The following is a 14336-nucleotide window of genomic DNA, read 5'->3' as shown; positions in this document are numbered from 1 at the left end:
ATCTGTTAATCCCATATTCCTAATTTGCCCCTCTCTCCCTTTCTCTCTCTACTTTGGTAACCATAAACTTGTTTTCTACATCTGTGAGTCTATTTCTAAGAAACTTACGTCTTAAGTTGAACCAAATTTAATTTTTCCTTGAAGCTTCTTCCCACCCTATGGTGCATATTCTACTCTCTGCATCTATACAGGACTGCTTCATTCCTGCTTACATATCACAATCCTAAAAATATTTGAAGAGCTACCACATATTTTCTCTTTAAACTAAAAACTGCCAGTTCTTTCAACTATATCTCCCACAATATAACTTTTCAGTCTTCACACTCTCTGGCTACCCTCCTCTCGCACTTCTTTTCTTTCTTTGATGCCTCTTCTATACCTAGCATTCCCACTGAGCATGTTGGACTCTGTAGCCTTAACTATGTCAACCTAAATAAAGAGGCAAACTGAGGCAAAATCTAATTACCAGAACTTCAGTTTGTTCCAGAATAGCAGAGGAAATGCAAATCAGAAAACGTATGCTGTAGCAAGCTACAGGCAATCCCATTGAGGGTTTGGGATAGGTTGTATTTATGAGCATAGAGTGCAAAGAGGGAAAAGTCCAGAGGCCAAAGAGTAAATTCATTGATTTGCGGGTGGAAACAGATTCTTAGCAGATGTTGACTGGTCAAAAGGTAAGTCTTGGGTCATTGGGAAATCAGGTTATTTATAGGAAATCAGTCTCTCAGTTCTTAAAATTCCATCCTTCTGCAGGTACATGCATGAGATTATCCATTATATACCCTTCAATTCCATTTTAGGTTGGGATCCTTTTGCAACTACTCAATGAAAGTGGCCTTGTTTTGCTATAGGCCAAACAATTCAAGTCACTCTGTCTAACATTATTTTCTGCTCTTTGGTCCTGTATATTGCTGCTATCACACTAAAGTAGAGATTTTCAATTTATGTTCCTGGAAACCCTAGGGTTAGCAGAAGTATCTCAGGGCAGTTCAGGCAGAGCCAACAGCCAAGAGTGAAAACTTCCCACATCCTCACCTTAGCTAGAGCAACTACACTTTACATTCAGCTTCTGTGTGAAAGTTCATTTGAAAAGATGGTTTGGGGGGGATGATTTTTAAAGTTTGAATAACATCACCCTAGAACAGAAGAAGAATTACACAAGGATGTCCACAAAATAGAAGAAATTCTTGGGGGCCAAAGATCTATTCAGGCAAGAACACCTTGCCCCAGGAGCTGAGCTTCTAAGCAATGTATCAACCTGACATCAATATAACAATTGCATTCAGAGGGTGTTTCCTCTGCTGTTTTGTTTTCCCCCAGTTTAATTGGTATATGGAAATGGCACTTCCTCAGATTCAGAATATGTGATGCTATATTTTCATTCCTGAAGGTCAAAAGCCAGTTTCATCTGGTCAAGAATACCTATAACTAGTGTGTGTGACTGTGGGGGGGGAGGGGTGTTTGTGTGGGTGAGTGTGTAGGTGTGTGTGGGGGTGTGGCTCTGTGTGTATGTATGTGTGTGTGTGTTTGTGTATACTCAGTCGTGTCTGAGTCTTTGCCACCCCATGGACTGTAACCCACCAGGCTCCTCTGTCCATGGAATTTTCCTGGCAAGAATACTGGAGTGGATTGCCATTTCCTGCTCCAGAGGATCTTCCCTACCCAAGGATGGAACTCACGTCTCTTGCCTCTCCTGCACTAGCAGGCGTATTTTTTATGACTAGTGACACCTGGAAGCCATCATCATTCTTCTACCTCCCTTAATTGCTTTCCTCCTATACTCATATCTTATTGAAACAACATGGTCCTCAGTTATCTAAGTTGTAAAGTGGGAGGAATCCTTTACAGCTGTTACTGTTCCCCACCAGCCCTCACATCAGTCAATGAAACAACCCAGAAAAAAAAGAAAAAAAGAAAAACTCTTGATTTACTCCTGAAATGGCATTTATTTTCTTGAACAGTATGGGCAGAATGTCATTTCATATCCTTTATGTTGGAATTCTATTGGCTGAGATAGCATTACAGAACCCCGGTTTTAAGAATTATTAACAAAGTATGCATTATATAAATATGCAATTGAATATGTAAACCAATAAAAATACATATGTTTTATATCATTTTTAGAATCACAGAACAATCAGATGCTTTTCTTAAGACAGCAAATGATTCTCTCCATTTCTCCTGCATCTGATATAAAGATAACCATTCTTTATAATCAGTACCACTGGCAGAAATCTAATAAGGAAGCAGGGGAGAAGTATATTTAGTGTTTGTTTATTAAAGTATAATAAGAACAAGAGCTATACATAGACCAGCTGCATATAGTGGACTATGGATCACCAGCCAAACAAAATTAAACATTATTACAAACCTCCCATCTCTGGGGGTATAGCTCAGGGGTAGAGCATTTGACTGCAAACCTCCCATCTCTCAAGAATCATGCATAACTCAAAGCAAAACTTTGTCAATTCCTTTTCTTCTTCTTGCAAATTCTTTCATCTTCCCACTCTAATAAATTGTCTCTCCACCCAACTACCTTGGTATGGCAGGCACACATTCTCTCACTCTCATCCAGCTCCTCTGATCCTCGCCTCTCTTCCTAAGATTTTTTTTCCCTTTTCCTCTATCTTTCTGGTCTTATCCTGCTCTATCAGTTTTCCCAATTATAGGTAATTTTAAAAGCCTGGATTCAGGCTGACAAAGATAGAAATCTCCTAGAGACTAAAGGGAGGGGAGAATCTGTGTGAGGGAAGACAAAATTACCTCTAGCTAGTAAGAGTTGGAGAAGACAAAGACTCAATAAATCTTGTTCCCACACATTCACTTATAGTCTGCAGCTGAACTGTAACATCCATACCATCTGCCCAATCACTTCTAAGTCTGGAAAGAGGCAAAGGAACTAAGGTTCAGAGATGTATGTCTCCTCCATAAAAATAAACTGCCTGTATCATATCTCTTCCACAACATGTGTAGAGCTGTAGATGCTCTAAAGAAGTCCCTCCAACATTTCCACCAACTGCCAAAATAAAGAGCAATTTCCAGACCTGGAACATGAGCAGCTTAGTAGACCTACTCCCCAACAAAACAAACATAAATGGTGAAAAGCATAAAAACACAGCCATTTTAAAATCTGAAATTGCTCTAGAGAAATACAGCAAATGAAAAAACATTTATTCAAAAATCTACTATATCTTGATAAGAACAGTGAGAATCTGTGGCACTTGAGCCATGACCTGCTCCCTCCTTCATCCCCAAAGAGCATGAGACAAGTTCCACCCTGGATAGGTGTGCCGGGCACACACGGGTCCACGTGCCCCTGGTTTCTTCATGGTCAGAGGCCATGGCACCTCCTTAAGAGGAGGATGCTGCCAGCACTCTTGGCTCCCTGCAGTGGAGGCTCACTTCTAGGTGACTACACCTGAGAGCTGAAGGCTCCCTCCCTCCAACAAACAAGGTGAAGGGTCCACTCCAAGCACAGCAGACCAGGAATACTGAGCTTCTAAGACTCCTCACCCACTCATAGGGCTGCAGTTCAATGCCAGTATAAGCAAACCAAAAAGACCAAGCTATTGACTCACCTAGGGCACAGCTCATAAAGCAGGGGCTTCACTATGAATGATGTGGACAATTACCCTTACTCCTATCTTTGGATCAGTGACTCGGTGATTTTGCCCAGAGGTAGAGACAACAGAGAGATTAAAAGCTGAATGTCAGTGTCTAAAAGTCTTTTCTCAAGGGCTCATAATTTCTTCAGAGAAGAATCCTTCATGTCCTTTCTGGGGTATATCCCCCTGGTTCTAGTATTTTGGGGTCATGGAGGGAGAAGGAGGGATGGGGGTCCCATGTTTCAGAATGCAGATGTCACATGCTCTCCACGATATCTCAAAGACTGTCTCCAGAGACTAAACTATTCTGTGTGTGTAGGAGGTATTTGGAGCAATCTTGACAGTTTGCTCACTATATGTATTCTCAACAATGCTGACCGTCTTCAGCTTTCTCCCTCATCCCCCCCACCTTACAGAGCCTAAATTCTCTAAATTCTGAGACTTCAAACCTTCTGTGTATAGGAATTCTCCATATTCAACAGTGGTGATCCTCCCAGAGGGCAGCTAGACTACTAAGTTAAGTAGTTGTCACACATTTATTCACTTTCCTAATGGTTTTCTGTTCCATATTCTGGTAGACAGAATAGACTGGCTACCCAAAAGACATTAGCATCCTGCTTCTCTACTGCTGTGCTGTGTAACGCGCTTAATTGCTCTTTGTGGCCCATGGACTATAGCTCACCAGGCTCCTCTGTCCATGGGGATTCTCCAGGCAGGAATAGTAGAGTGGGTTGCCATGCCCTACTCCAGGGGATCTTCCCAACCCAGGGATAGAATCCAGGTCTCCCACATTACAGACAGATTCTTTACCATCTGAGCCACCAGGGAAGTGAAAGAATAGTGTAGTGGGTAGCCTATCCCTTCTCAAGGGGAATTTCCTGACCCAAGATTCAAACTGGGGTCTCCTGCATAGCAGGCGGATTCTTTACCATCTGAACCACCAGGGAAGCCCACTTCTCTACTGCATCCTCTACCAAAGAGGCTGGACAGCTAAAATACTTACTTTCTCATATCACGTTAAGCTCAGGCTGGCTGACAGGATCCTGTTCTCACCCATGAGCAAGAAACAAAAGACACTAAAAGGGGCTGCAGCAGAGTTTTCTAAGAGAAGCGAATGTAGTCCTCATCCCACTCTCCTTTCTTCCTGGGGCTGCAGGACACATCCAAAACTGCAGACAGATGCCTCATGCTAATGTATAATAGGACTTAAGAAATTATGGTGAAAACAAACCAAAAAAAAATTTAATTACTTAGAAGCCACTGGAATCAGTAAAGTTCCCAGTCATGAAACAGTACCAAAAATCTTCATTCACAGAAGTTTTAAGGTTTCCTAGAGCAGCTCAACGAAACATGCAAGCATTTGCTTGGGGGATTTTTACTGCATTGCCCCTTGCCTCTTTGTCTTCATACTCCTCCCTCCTGGCTCTGTTTTAGTGAATAATTTCCATTAAAGGCAGAAATACATATTCACAATCTCTCAGTATGTCTTTTCTTTTTCTACAAATTTTCCTTTAGAAACGGGAAAGGTATACCACTCTGACCCCTGAGACTGGCTCCTTGGGGGCAATCCCTCTTCCTGCTCCTACATCTACTTTTGCAAAAAGACTCACTGTTCCAAAAATAGATCAATCCCTCTACCTAGCACACTGAGAAATGGATGTTAATTAAGTATTTCTTGGAGGAGGCTGGCAGGTTTGTTTTACACTAGGCTCAAGAAATGGAATTCAAATGGTTGCATTTCAAAAGAAGTGCCACTTGGGTGAAAGAGATATTTAGAGGATAAACAAGCAACTCAATCATTGAGGAGTTTGATACTGTGTTTACACACAAGGGAGCACCTTGAAGAGCTGAATAGGTGCTGTTTCCATTGGGGTTTCCCCCCCCATTGCTATCACATAGTGTTAACATTTGTTACTGGCAAAAGAAAAAAAGTCCCCATGGTCAATTCACTTTAGGAAATTTTAACTTTTTAGTTTATCAACCGAATAGTATTCTCTGTCCACAGTAGGCCAGGGAGTTATGGGAGCTAGGTATGCAAAGTTAAATATGAGAAACAAGGTCTTTTGTTGTTGTTGTTGTTTGGTATGGAAATAAGATTCTGGAGGTTATAGATAGATAGTAAGCAAGTAAAGAGATAAATTAAAAAAAATGGGGAATGAATAAGACAATAAACATTTTATAAGAGTATGACCCAGGAGAAAAAATATGGAGGTAGATTTGTATTATTTGAAGCACAGCTAGAGTTTCAGTTTGGTCTGACTTTAAATAAGAACATTATGTCCCTTTCTTTTCTTTTTTTTTTTTTTAATAGTAGATCATTTTAAAAGGTATGTTTGAAAAGGAAACAATATTAGCAAGCAACATCCATGTCCCTATATGACTCAATTTCTCCTACCTCTTAGGGATGCTCACTGTCCAATATCAATATCTTGGTCTAATGCAGGCTCCTTTCAGGTTTCTATTTTTTCTTGGACTCTGAGTGATTTTTGTGTGTGACCTTTAAGGCTGGGGTCTATTTTCTAAAGCCCTTGGATCTCTCAAAAGAACCCTCACTGATTTCAAAGTCATATATGGTAAGGGGTTTATTTTCCCTGTATAGGACCCCTGAATTGAGAAGTACTATGTGGGACTCAGACCCTTTTGTTCCTTTGGGAGAACCTCTGCACCTGGATTAACTCTTATTTGTGTGTTGCATATCTGAAGTATGAGACTTAACTATAGCTTGTGCCTACCATTTCTGTCCTGTCATGTCTTAGTTCCTGCTTTAAATTTTAGTAATAGAGAATCAGTCATCAGGCTGTTCTCAACAAGAGTGAATCTGTAAACAGTTGCAGTTTTTTAGTTTCCATGGGATGATGCTTCTGATCATCTCATATCTAAATAGAAAAAAAAAAAAAAAAGAATCCCAATATATCTCTGAAAATGTTGAAAGCCATTTTAACTTGTTTTAGTAATTTTAGCTTGCTTTGCAAAACTTGTAAATAATTGGAAAAAGCTATAGATTTTATCACTTTCTGGTTTAAATGATGTATATTTGAATTATGTGTTATTTAATTCCTTAAAAGTGTATTGCAACTTGTGTAATGGCCTAGGGTATTTTCTACTTTGGTGAATGTCCCTTGAGCACTTTGAGGTGAATGGAATAGTCCAATATATGCTTTTTTTTCTTTTTTCCCCCTACACTGATACTAAGACGGATTCTATTATTTTTTCTACATGAGATTATGGGACACACGATAGGACAACATCTACTTCTGCTTCATTGACTAAATTAAAGCCTTTGACTGTATGGATCACAACAAACTGTGAAAAATTCTTAAAGAGACTGGAATACCAGATCACCATACCTGCTTTGTGAAAAACTTGTGTGCTGGTCAAGAAGCAACAGTTAGAACTATACATGAGGCAACAGATTGGTTCAAACTTGGGAAAGGAGTAGATCAAGGCTATATACTGTCACCCTGCTTATTTAACTTATATTCTGAGTACATCATGCAAAATGCCTGACTGGATGACTCCAACCTGGAATCAAGATTTCAGAAATACCAATAACCTCAGATTTGCAGATGATACCACTTTAATGGCAGAAAATGAAGAGGAACTAAAGATCCTCTTGATGAAAGTGAAAAGCTGGCTTAAAACTCAACATTCAAAAAATGATCTTGGTATCCAGTCCCATCACTTCATGGAAAATAGATGGGGAAACAATGGAAACAGTGACAGATTTTATTTACTTGGGCTCCAAAATCACTGTGAATGGTGACTGCAGCCATTCCTTGGGGAAAAGAGTTATGACAAACCTAGACAGAGTATTGAAAATCAGAGGCAAACACTTTGCTGACAAAATTCCATGTAGTCAGGACTATAGTTCTACCAGTAGTCATGTGTAGATATGACAGTTGAAGCATAAAGAAGGTTGAACACTGAAGAACTGATGCTTTTGAACTGTGGTGCTGAAGAAGACACTCGAGAGTCCCTTGGACAACAAGGAAATCAAGCCAGTCAATTCTAATGGAAATCAACCCTGAATATTAACTGGAAGGACTGATACTGAAAGCAGAAGCTCCAGTTCTTTGGCCACCCGAGGCAAAGAGCCAACTCGCTGGGAAAGCCCCTGATGCTGGGAAAAATTGAGGATGAGAGGAGAAGGGGGCAACTGAGGATGAGATGGTTGGATGGCATCACCAACCCAAGGGACATGAGTTTAAGCAAATTCTGGGAGATAGTGAAGGACAGGGAAGCCTGTTGTGCTGCAGTTCATGGAGTTACAAAGAGTCAGACATAACTTAGTGACTGAAAAACAACATCAAATGGGACTTCTTTATCTGTATTTGAACTAGACCTTAAAAGGCCTTTTCTAAAATTAGCATTCCTTGTTTCTGGAAATCAGTTCAGATATCATCTTCAAAAACAAAGCTTAAAACAGATATGTCTATTTTGAAGGTCATGATTTAAACAGGAAGGATTTACATACTTTATTTGTGTACAAAATTAACTTTTCCCTTTTGGTGATATGACCTCAAGTTGTTTTCTTGACTTTCCCCAGAGAATAAGGTTCTGTAAATTCTGTTCTGCATGATGACAATCCTAGTGGCATCTCTGGAGATAGTCTACTTCAAAACAATGATTAGGGTTCCAGAGAATTTAATTAGATGAGAATCTCCCTTGGAGAGGCACCAACTGAATGACTCAATAATATGTGCTGCCATTAAATGTAGACAAAGTGTTGGCAGGCTTTTACCTTTACCTCAGACTGTATTTGTCTATAGCAGAAATCACATGACAAGATTCTTCTGGAATTGAAATGATGGTCTCAAATCATAATAAAAGTATGTATATGAAATTATTCTCTATCCTTTAATAAATCCAAATTTAATAATGCTGTATGAAGACAGGTCAGTAAGAGACTAAGAATCAAAACATTGCAAAGGTCATTTCACTATTTCATTTTCCTTGGTATAAACACCAATGACAAAATTTTTATTGTAAATAGTTTGTACAAAATTTGTAATTTTCTCTCTCCCTGAGAGAGAATCAAAGGCTAAATCAAAATGTTGATTTAACATTTGTTATGAGAACAAGTCCTGCAACAATGAAAAAGTTGTGTTTCTGTTCAATACCAATATTCAGAGTCCTTTAGGTAACAGGGCATTAATATTAGCTAATTTTGAAAATCCCAACAACATGAAATGCAAAGTTTCTGAAAGACTGAGATGAATTAATTTCCTATAATCATGGAAAGAGTTGGTCACATGGAACCAGTTCAAGATACAGTGATGCTGCATGTATCTTGCTCTTTGTGTTCCCAGAAAAGGCATCAGTGCATGAGGGCCAAGGGAGATGGCATCAAAGACCAGAACATGCATTTAAAGGCTCTCCTTATAGGCAGGTAATCAGGAAGTATATTTAGACAGAAAATTCTCTTTTAGGCTTTCTATCTTGCAAGAGTATGTTGCTGGGGTAAGAATTCATCTTTTAAGAGCTCTTCTTTGTGATTTTCATAAATAGCTGTGTTAGGAATTCTTTGTGATTACTAAAATATTGGAGATTCTTTCTATTCTATTCCATCCTTTTTGGATATTTTCTTATTTAATGATTCAAGAAATTTACCTTCTCAAAGATATTCTTAGAAATTAATTTCAAGTACAAGGATTTGGGGAATTTTCATGGGCATATATTTGTAAATCTGATGATAGTTTCAATTTATATGCTCTCTAAACATAGCCTGTTAATGCACTAAAATATTAAAAGGTTAAGTAACATTTGTAGACCTTCATTGAGTGGCTTTCAAGAACCCAAGGAATGCTGTAGTAAGCAAGCTATTACTTTGAGTCCTACTTTTCCATTCATAGGTGAGCTTCAGCATCCTATCATGTTTATTGGCCATTTAGGGATATTCTTCCTTTAATAGATTGGTTATATTTTTATTTATTTTAAATTTTAATCATTTGCTAGTTAATTTCTTAGAGAGCTTTGCTTATCTTAGATATTTGCTTGGTGTATATCCTCTGAAGTCAAGCCTTTTTCAAATTAATTTTGTCCATTGGCATTGTGGTATTATTTCCTAAATCTTTATAAACATTTTTGAAATCATCAGATATATCTATTTGGGGTTTAAATGATTGGTTAAGAAGAATTATTGAACCCTAGAATGTAGAAACTCACCTCCTTCATTAACTGGAAAGTAAATATGATGTAAATCTTGCTTTACTTTATTTTAGGCCTTTACTAAATGTTTATTTTTGTGTAAGGTACTAGCTATATGTACAATTTAATTAGCTTCCAGTTGGTAAGCTAGTTGTGCTACCTCATTTATTTAATACCATGTAGTTTTCTCACATATGGTCTTTTGTCACTTGCCTTGGTCTATAAGATTGTTGTGATCGGGCAATATGTTTTAATCAGCCTTGTATTTTCTTTTCTTTTTTGGCTGCCCCATGTGACTTGTAGGATCTTAGTTCTCCAACCAGGGATTGAATCCCGGGCCACTGCAGTGAAAGCACCACATCCTAACCACTGGACAACCAGGGAACTCACAACATTGTATTACAATATCTGAAAGTACCAGAAAATAATAAATCACAAGACATATTTTTGAATGAATAAAAGAATTATCACAAGACTTCAGGAAGTCATAAGTAACAATTATTTTTATAGATAATTGTGTCATAAGCTCTGAAATAAAACACACAGAACACTATGGAAAAAAGGAATAATGTGACTGAGTTTGTCCTCTTGGGGCTCACTCAGAGCAACCAGGGTCAGAAAATATTATTTGTATTGTTCTTGCTCATTTACACTGTGACCATGGTGGGCAACCTACTCATTGTCCTGACTGTGGTGTTCAGCCCAACCCTGGGTGCCCCTATGTATATCCTTCTTGGCTACTTATCATTTATGGATGCTGTTTATGCTACTACAGTTAACCCAAACACATTTATAGATTTACTCTATGAGAAGAAAACCATTTCATTCCAAGCTTGCATGATTCAGCTCTTTACAGAGCATTTTTTTGGCGGTGCTGAGAATTTACTCCTGGTGGTCATGGCCTATGACCGATACGTGGCCATCTGCAAACCCTTGCATTATGTGACAATCATGAGTCAGCGAGTGTGTGTCCTGCTGCTGCTGTTGGCTTGGGTTGGTGGACTGTTACACGCTATAGTTAACATTCACTTTGTCTACAGCCTTCCCTTCTGTGGCCCCAATGTTATTGACCACTTCATGTGTGACATGTACCCTTTGTTAAAACTGGCCTGCACTGACACCCACATTATTGCCGTCATAGTGGTCGCCAATGATGGCATAATCTGTGTGGTCCTCTTCACCCTCTTACTCATCTCCTATGGGGTCATTCTGCACTCCCTGAAGAATATTAGTCAGGAAGGCAGGCGCAAAGCCTTGTCCACCTGCAGCTCCCACATCACTGTGGTGCTCCTCTTCTTTGTGCCCTGTATATTTCTGTATGTGAGACCTCCTTCCATCTTACCCATTGATAAATCCTTGGCTGTGTTTTATACCATTATCACCCCTATGGTGAACCCTCTAATCTATACTCTGAGAAACAGTGAGATTCAAAATGCCATGGGAAAGCTCTGGATCAGAAAAAGAACATGAGACAACAGGGAAATGAATGACCAATTTGCAGTGAAGAATTGCTCTTCCCAGGAAAGCCTTGTGTGGTTATTTAACTGCAGTCAATATCTCCTCAGTATTATTAACTTAGTCATGATAAAAAGATTTATTACCTGAATATTTCCCATGATCAAAATATAATTTTAACATTTTAATGACTTCTTATTTCAAAGTCTATATTTTGCTTGAAATAGGTTTTTAAGATTTACACAATTTCCTTGGAAAATATGTACAGCTTTGGGTATAAAATAACTTTATTAAAACTATACATTTATGTTCTGTATGATTGTTAGGTAGTTAGAATAGGAAAAAGGAGTCCGAAATAGCAGTGGCTAAAAGACAAAGAAAGGGAGAAGCCCACAAAAATGGAACAAAAGAAAATCTTCAGGACCGGAGTGAGGACTTTAGGTGAAGCAAACACACCCACTTCTTGGCTAGCGCAATTTGCATAAGGCAGGCTGGGCCGGGGCGGGGGCGAGGGAGGGGGGGGGGCTGGTGCATAAAATGTATAAAAAGAGAAAGTTAAGACAGATTGAGTCCTTTCCTTTGGGACCCCCTGCCCTCACACCTCCAGGGTGTAGTTTCCTTTAGTTGCTGAATAAAACTCTGAGCTGTAACCAAGCTATAACACTGGTCTGCAGTTTCCAATCTTTGCTGTGGTGAGGCAGAACTAATGAAATTACACACTCCCCTGACACGTTGAGTTGCTGCTGCTAAGCTACACAATGAGTTAAGTCATAGTTAACACTGCGAATTTATTTATTTAGTGTAAGTTTTTCCTCATACGTTTCTCTTAAATAATGTGATCTTTTGCAAAATTATTGAGGTGTATTACAGATTTCAGAAAAAAGGAGATTAAGAAGTATTATGTACATCTCAGCTTACTCCTCTTCACACAAAGACAGCCCATATTAATATTTGATTTAGATGACTTACTTTTGTATCTGCAAGGTACTTTACACATATTATTTTGTTTCTATATCTTAGTACAATACGATTGATGAAGAATATTTCAGTGTGCAATATTAATTATTTTTAGGATGTTAATTAACAAAATTGATTGAACATGATGCATGTGCAGAAAAATAACCAAGTCTTACTTTTTTCCCCAAATGGGATACCATAGTATCATTCTAAGTTTATCAGGTTTGCTTAGAGTCATCAGTTCAGTTCAGTTCAGTCGCTCAGTCTTGTCCAACTCTTTGTGACCCCATGAATTGCAGCACGCCAGGTCTCCCTGTCCTTCACCAACTCCCGGAATTTACTCAAACTCATGTCCATCGAGTCGGTGATGCCATCTGGCCATTTCATCCTCTGTCGTCCCTTTCTCCTCCTGCCCCCAATCCCTACCAGCATCAGGTCTTTTCCAATGAGTCAACTCTTCGCATGAGATGGCCAAAGTATTGGAGTTTCAGCTTCAGCATCAGTCCTTCCAATGAACACCCAGGACTGGTCTCCTTTAGAATGGACTGGTTGGATCTCCTTGCAGTCCAAGGGACTCTCAAGAGTCCTCTCCAACACCACAGTTCAAAAGCATTAATTCTTTGGCGCTCAGCTCTCTTCAGAGTCCAACTCTCACATCCATACATGATCACTGGAAAAGCCATAGCCTTGACTAGACAGACCTTTTTGGCAAAGTAATGTCTCTGCTTTTTAACATGCTATCTAGGTTGGTCATAACTTTCCTTCCAAGGAGTAAGCATCTTTTAATTTCATGGCTGCAAGCACCATCTTCGGTGATTTTGAAGCCCCCAAAAATAAAGTCTGACACTGTTTCCACTGTTTCCCCATCTATTTCCCATGAAGTGATGGGACCAGATGCCATGATCTTAGTTTTCTGAATGTTGAGCTTTAAGCCAACTTTTTCACTCTCCTCTTTCACTTTCATCAAGAGGCTCTTTAGTTCCTCTTCACTTTCTGCCATAAGGGTGGTGTCATCTGCATATCTGAGGTTATTGATATTTCTCCCGGCAATCTTTATTCCAGCTTGTGCTTCTTCTCGCCCAGCGTTTCTCATGATGTACTCTGCATATAAGTTAAATAAGCAGGGTGACAATATACAGGCTTGACATACTCCTTTTCCTATTTGGAACCAGTCTGTTGTTCCATGTCCAGTTCTAACTGTTGCTTCAGTCAAAAGGAAAAGCTGCTCTTACATTGTTCATTTAGGGAAGTGTCATGAATTTAAAATAAATGCAAAACTGTTTTTCACTGGAATGGTAAGGAAAATCAAACAAATATCAACCCCTAACTTGCATTTTTATCAATATAATTATTTGAATTTTTACCACTCATCTATAACTTAGTGATTTATAAACTAGCTAAAGGCAGTGTAAGGTATGAATTCCATAGAATCACATAACTCCATGACAGTGTTAAAAAGTAACACATAGATTTCCATGAAGACACCCGGTAATCTTTATGTTATGTATCAGTCTTTCAGAATAATTGTTCCAGATCAAAGTTAAGTTTATTTAGCAGTTATTTATCAAAAGAAGTACAGATGCTTCAAAAATAAAATAAATTTGTTAAAGGGAATATATTTTCTCACATATTAAATTTTTACAAAGAAAGAAAACACAAACTCCCTTATTCCATTGGAAAACACAAAAGAACATAGCATATTTTAAATGGGATATTAAACGAGTTTAAAATGATAGTGAGAGGGTAACAGGCAGGAAGGCCAGAGGTATCCAAACAGAGGAAATAGGCTGCAAGTGCCAGACATTTTTATCTCTCTTAAGCGGCAGGAGGGAACAAACTGGAGATATTTTTTCCTTCTCTATACAAATTTAAAAGGAAGTTTCTCTTAAAATACTGTGTTGCCATGACACCTGGTTTTACCTGAAGCTAACTATTCTCAAACCTTGAGTTAACCAATACATTTTTCTTATGGAAATATTTGTCTTAAGCTATGTTAATGTACCCCAGACTCTGTCTTCAAGTTGGTTCCACCAAATGGTTCAACCTACTTGACAAACCAGTATGTTATACTCAGATATTGTTCCCCTAATCTATGTAAATGAAACAATTTGTATGGTAATTTGCCCTTCTACAAGATTCAAGTCAATCGTTTTATGGCCTGGGATGAATTAT

At 38.7% G+C, this 14336-nt stretch overlaps 1 protein-coding gene across 1 annotated transcript; it reads left to right on the top strand.

Moving 5' to 3' along the window:
- The first annotated feature begins 10304 nt into the window (after positions 1–10304).
- Positions 10305–11222, top strand: LOC122441269 (olfactory receptor 4A47-like). The gene has a single exon (XM_043467674.1). It carries the CDS (start codon positions 10305–10307, stop codon positions 11220–11222), a length of 918 nt encoding a protein of 305 aa, XP_043323609.1.
- The last annotated feature ends 3114 nt before the right edge of the window (positions 11223–14336 follow it).

This window comes from Cervus canadensis, chromosome 5 (assembly GCF_019320065.1).
Source record: "Cervus canadensis isolate Bull #8, Minnesota chromosome 5, ASM1932006v1, whole genome shotgun sequence".
Taxonomy (NCBI): Eukaryota; Metazoa; Chordata; class Mammalia; order Artiodactyla; family Cervidae; genus Cervus; species Cervus canadensis.
Note: the sequence above shows the minus strand (reverse complement) of the source record. Positions and strands in the feature narration are given on the sequence as shown.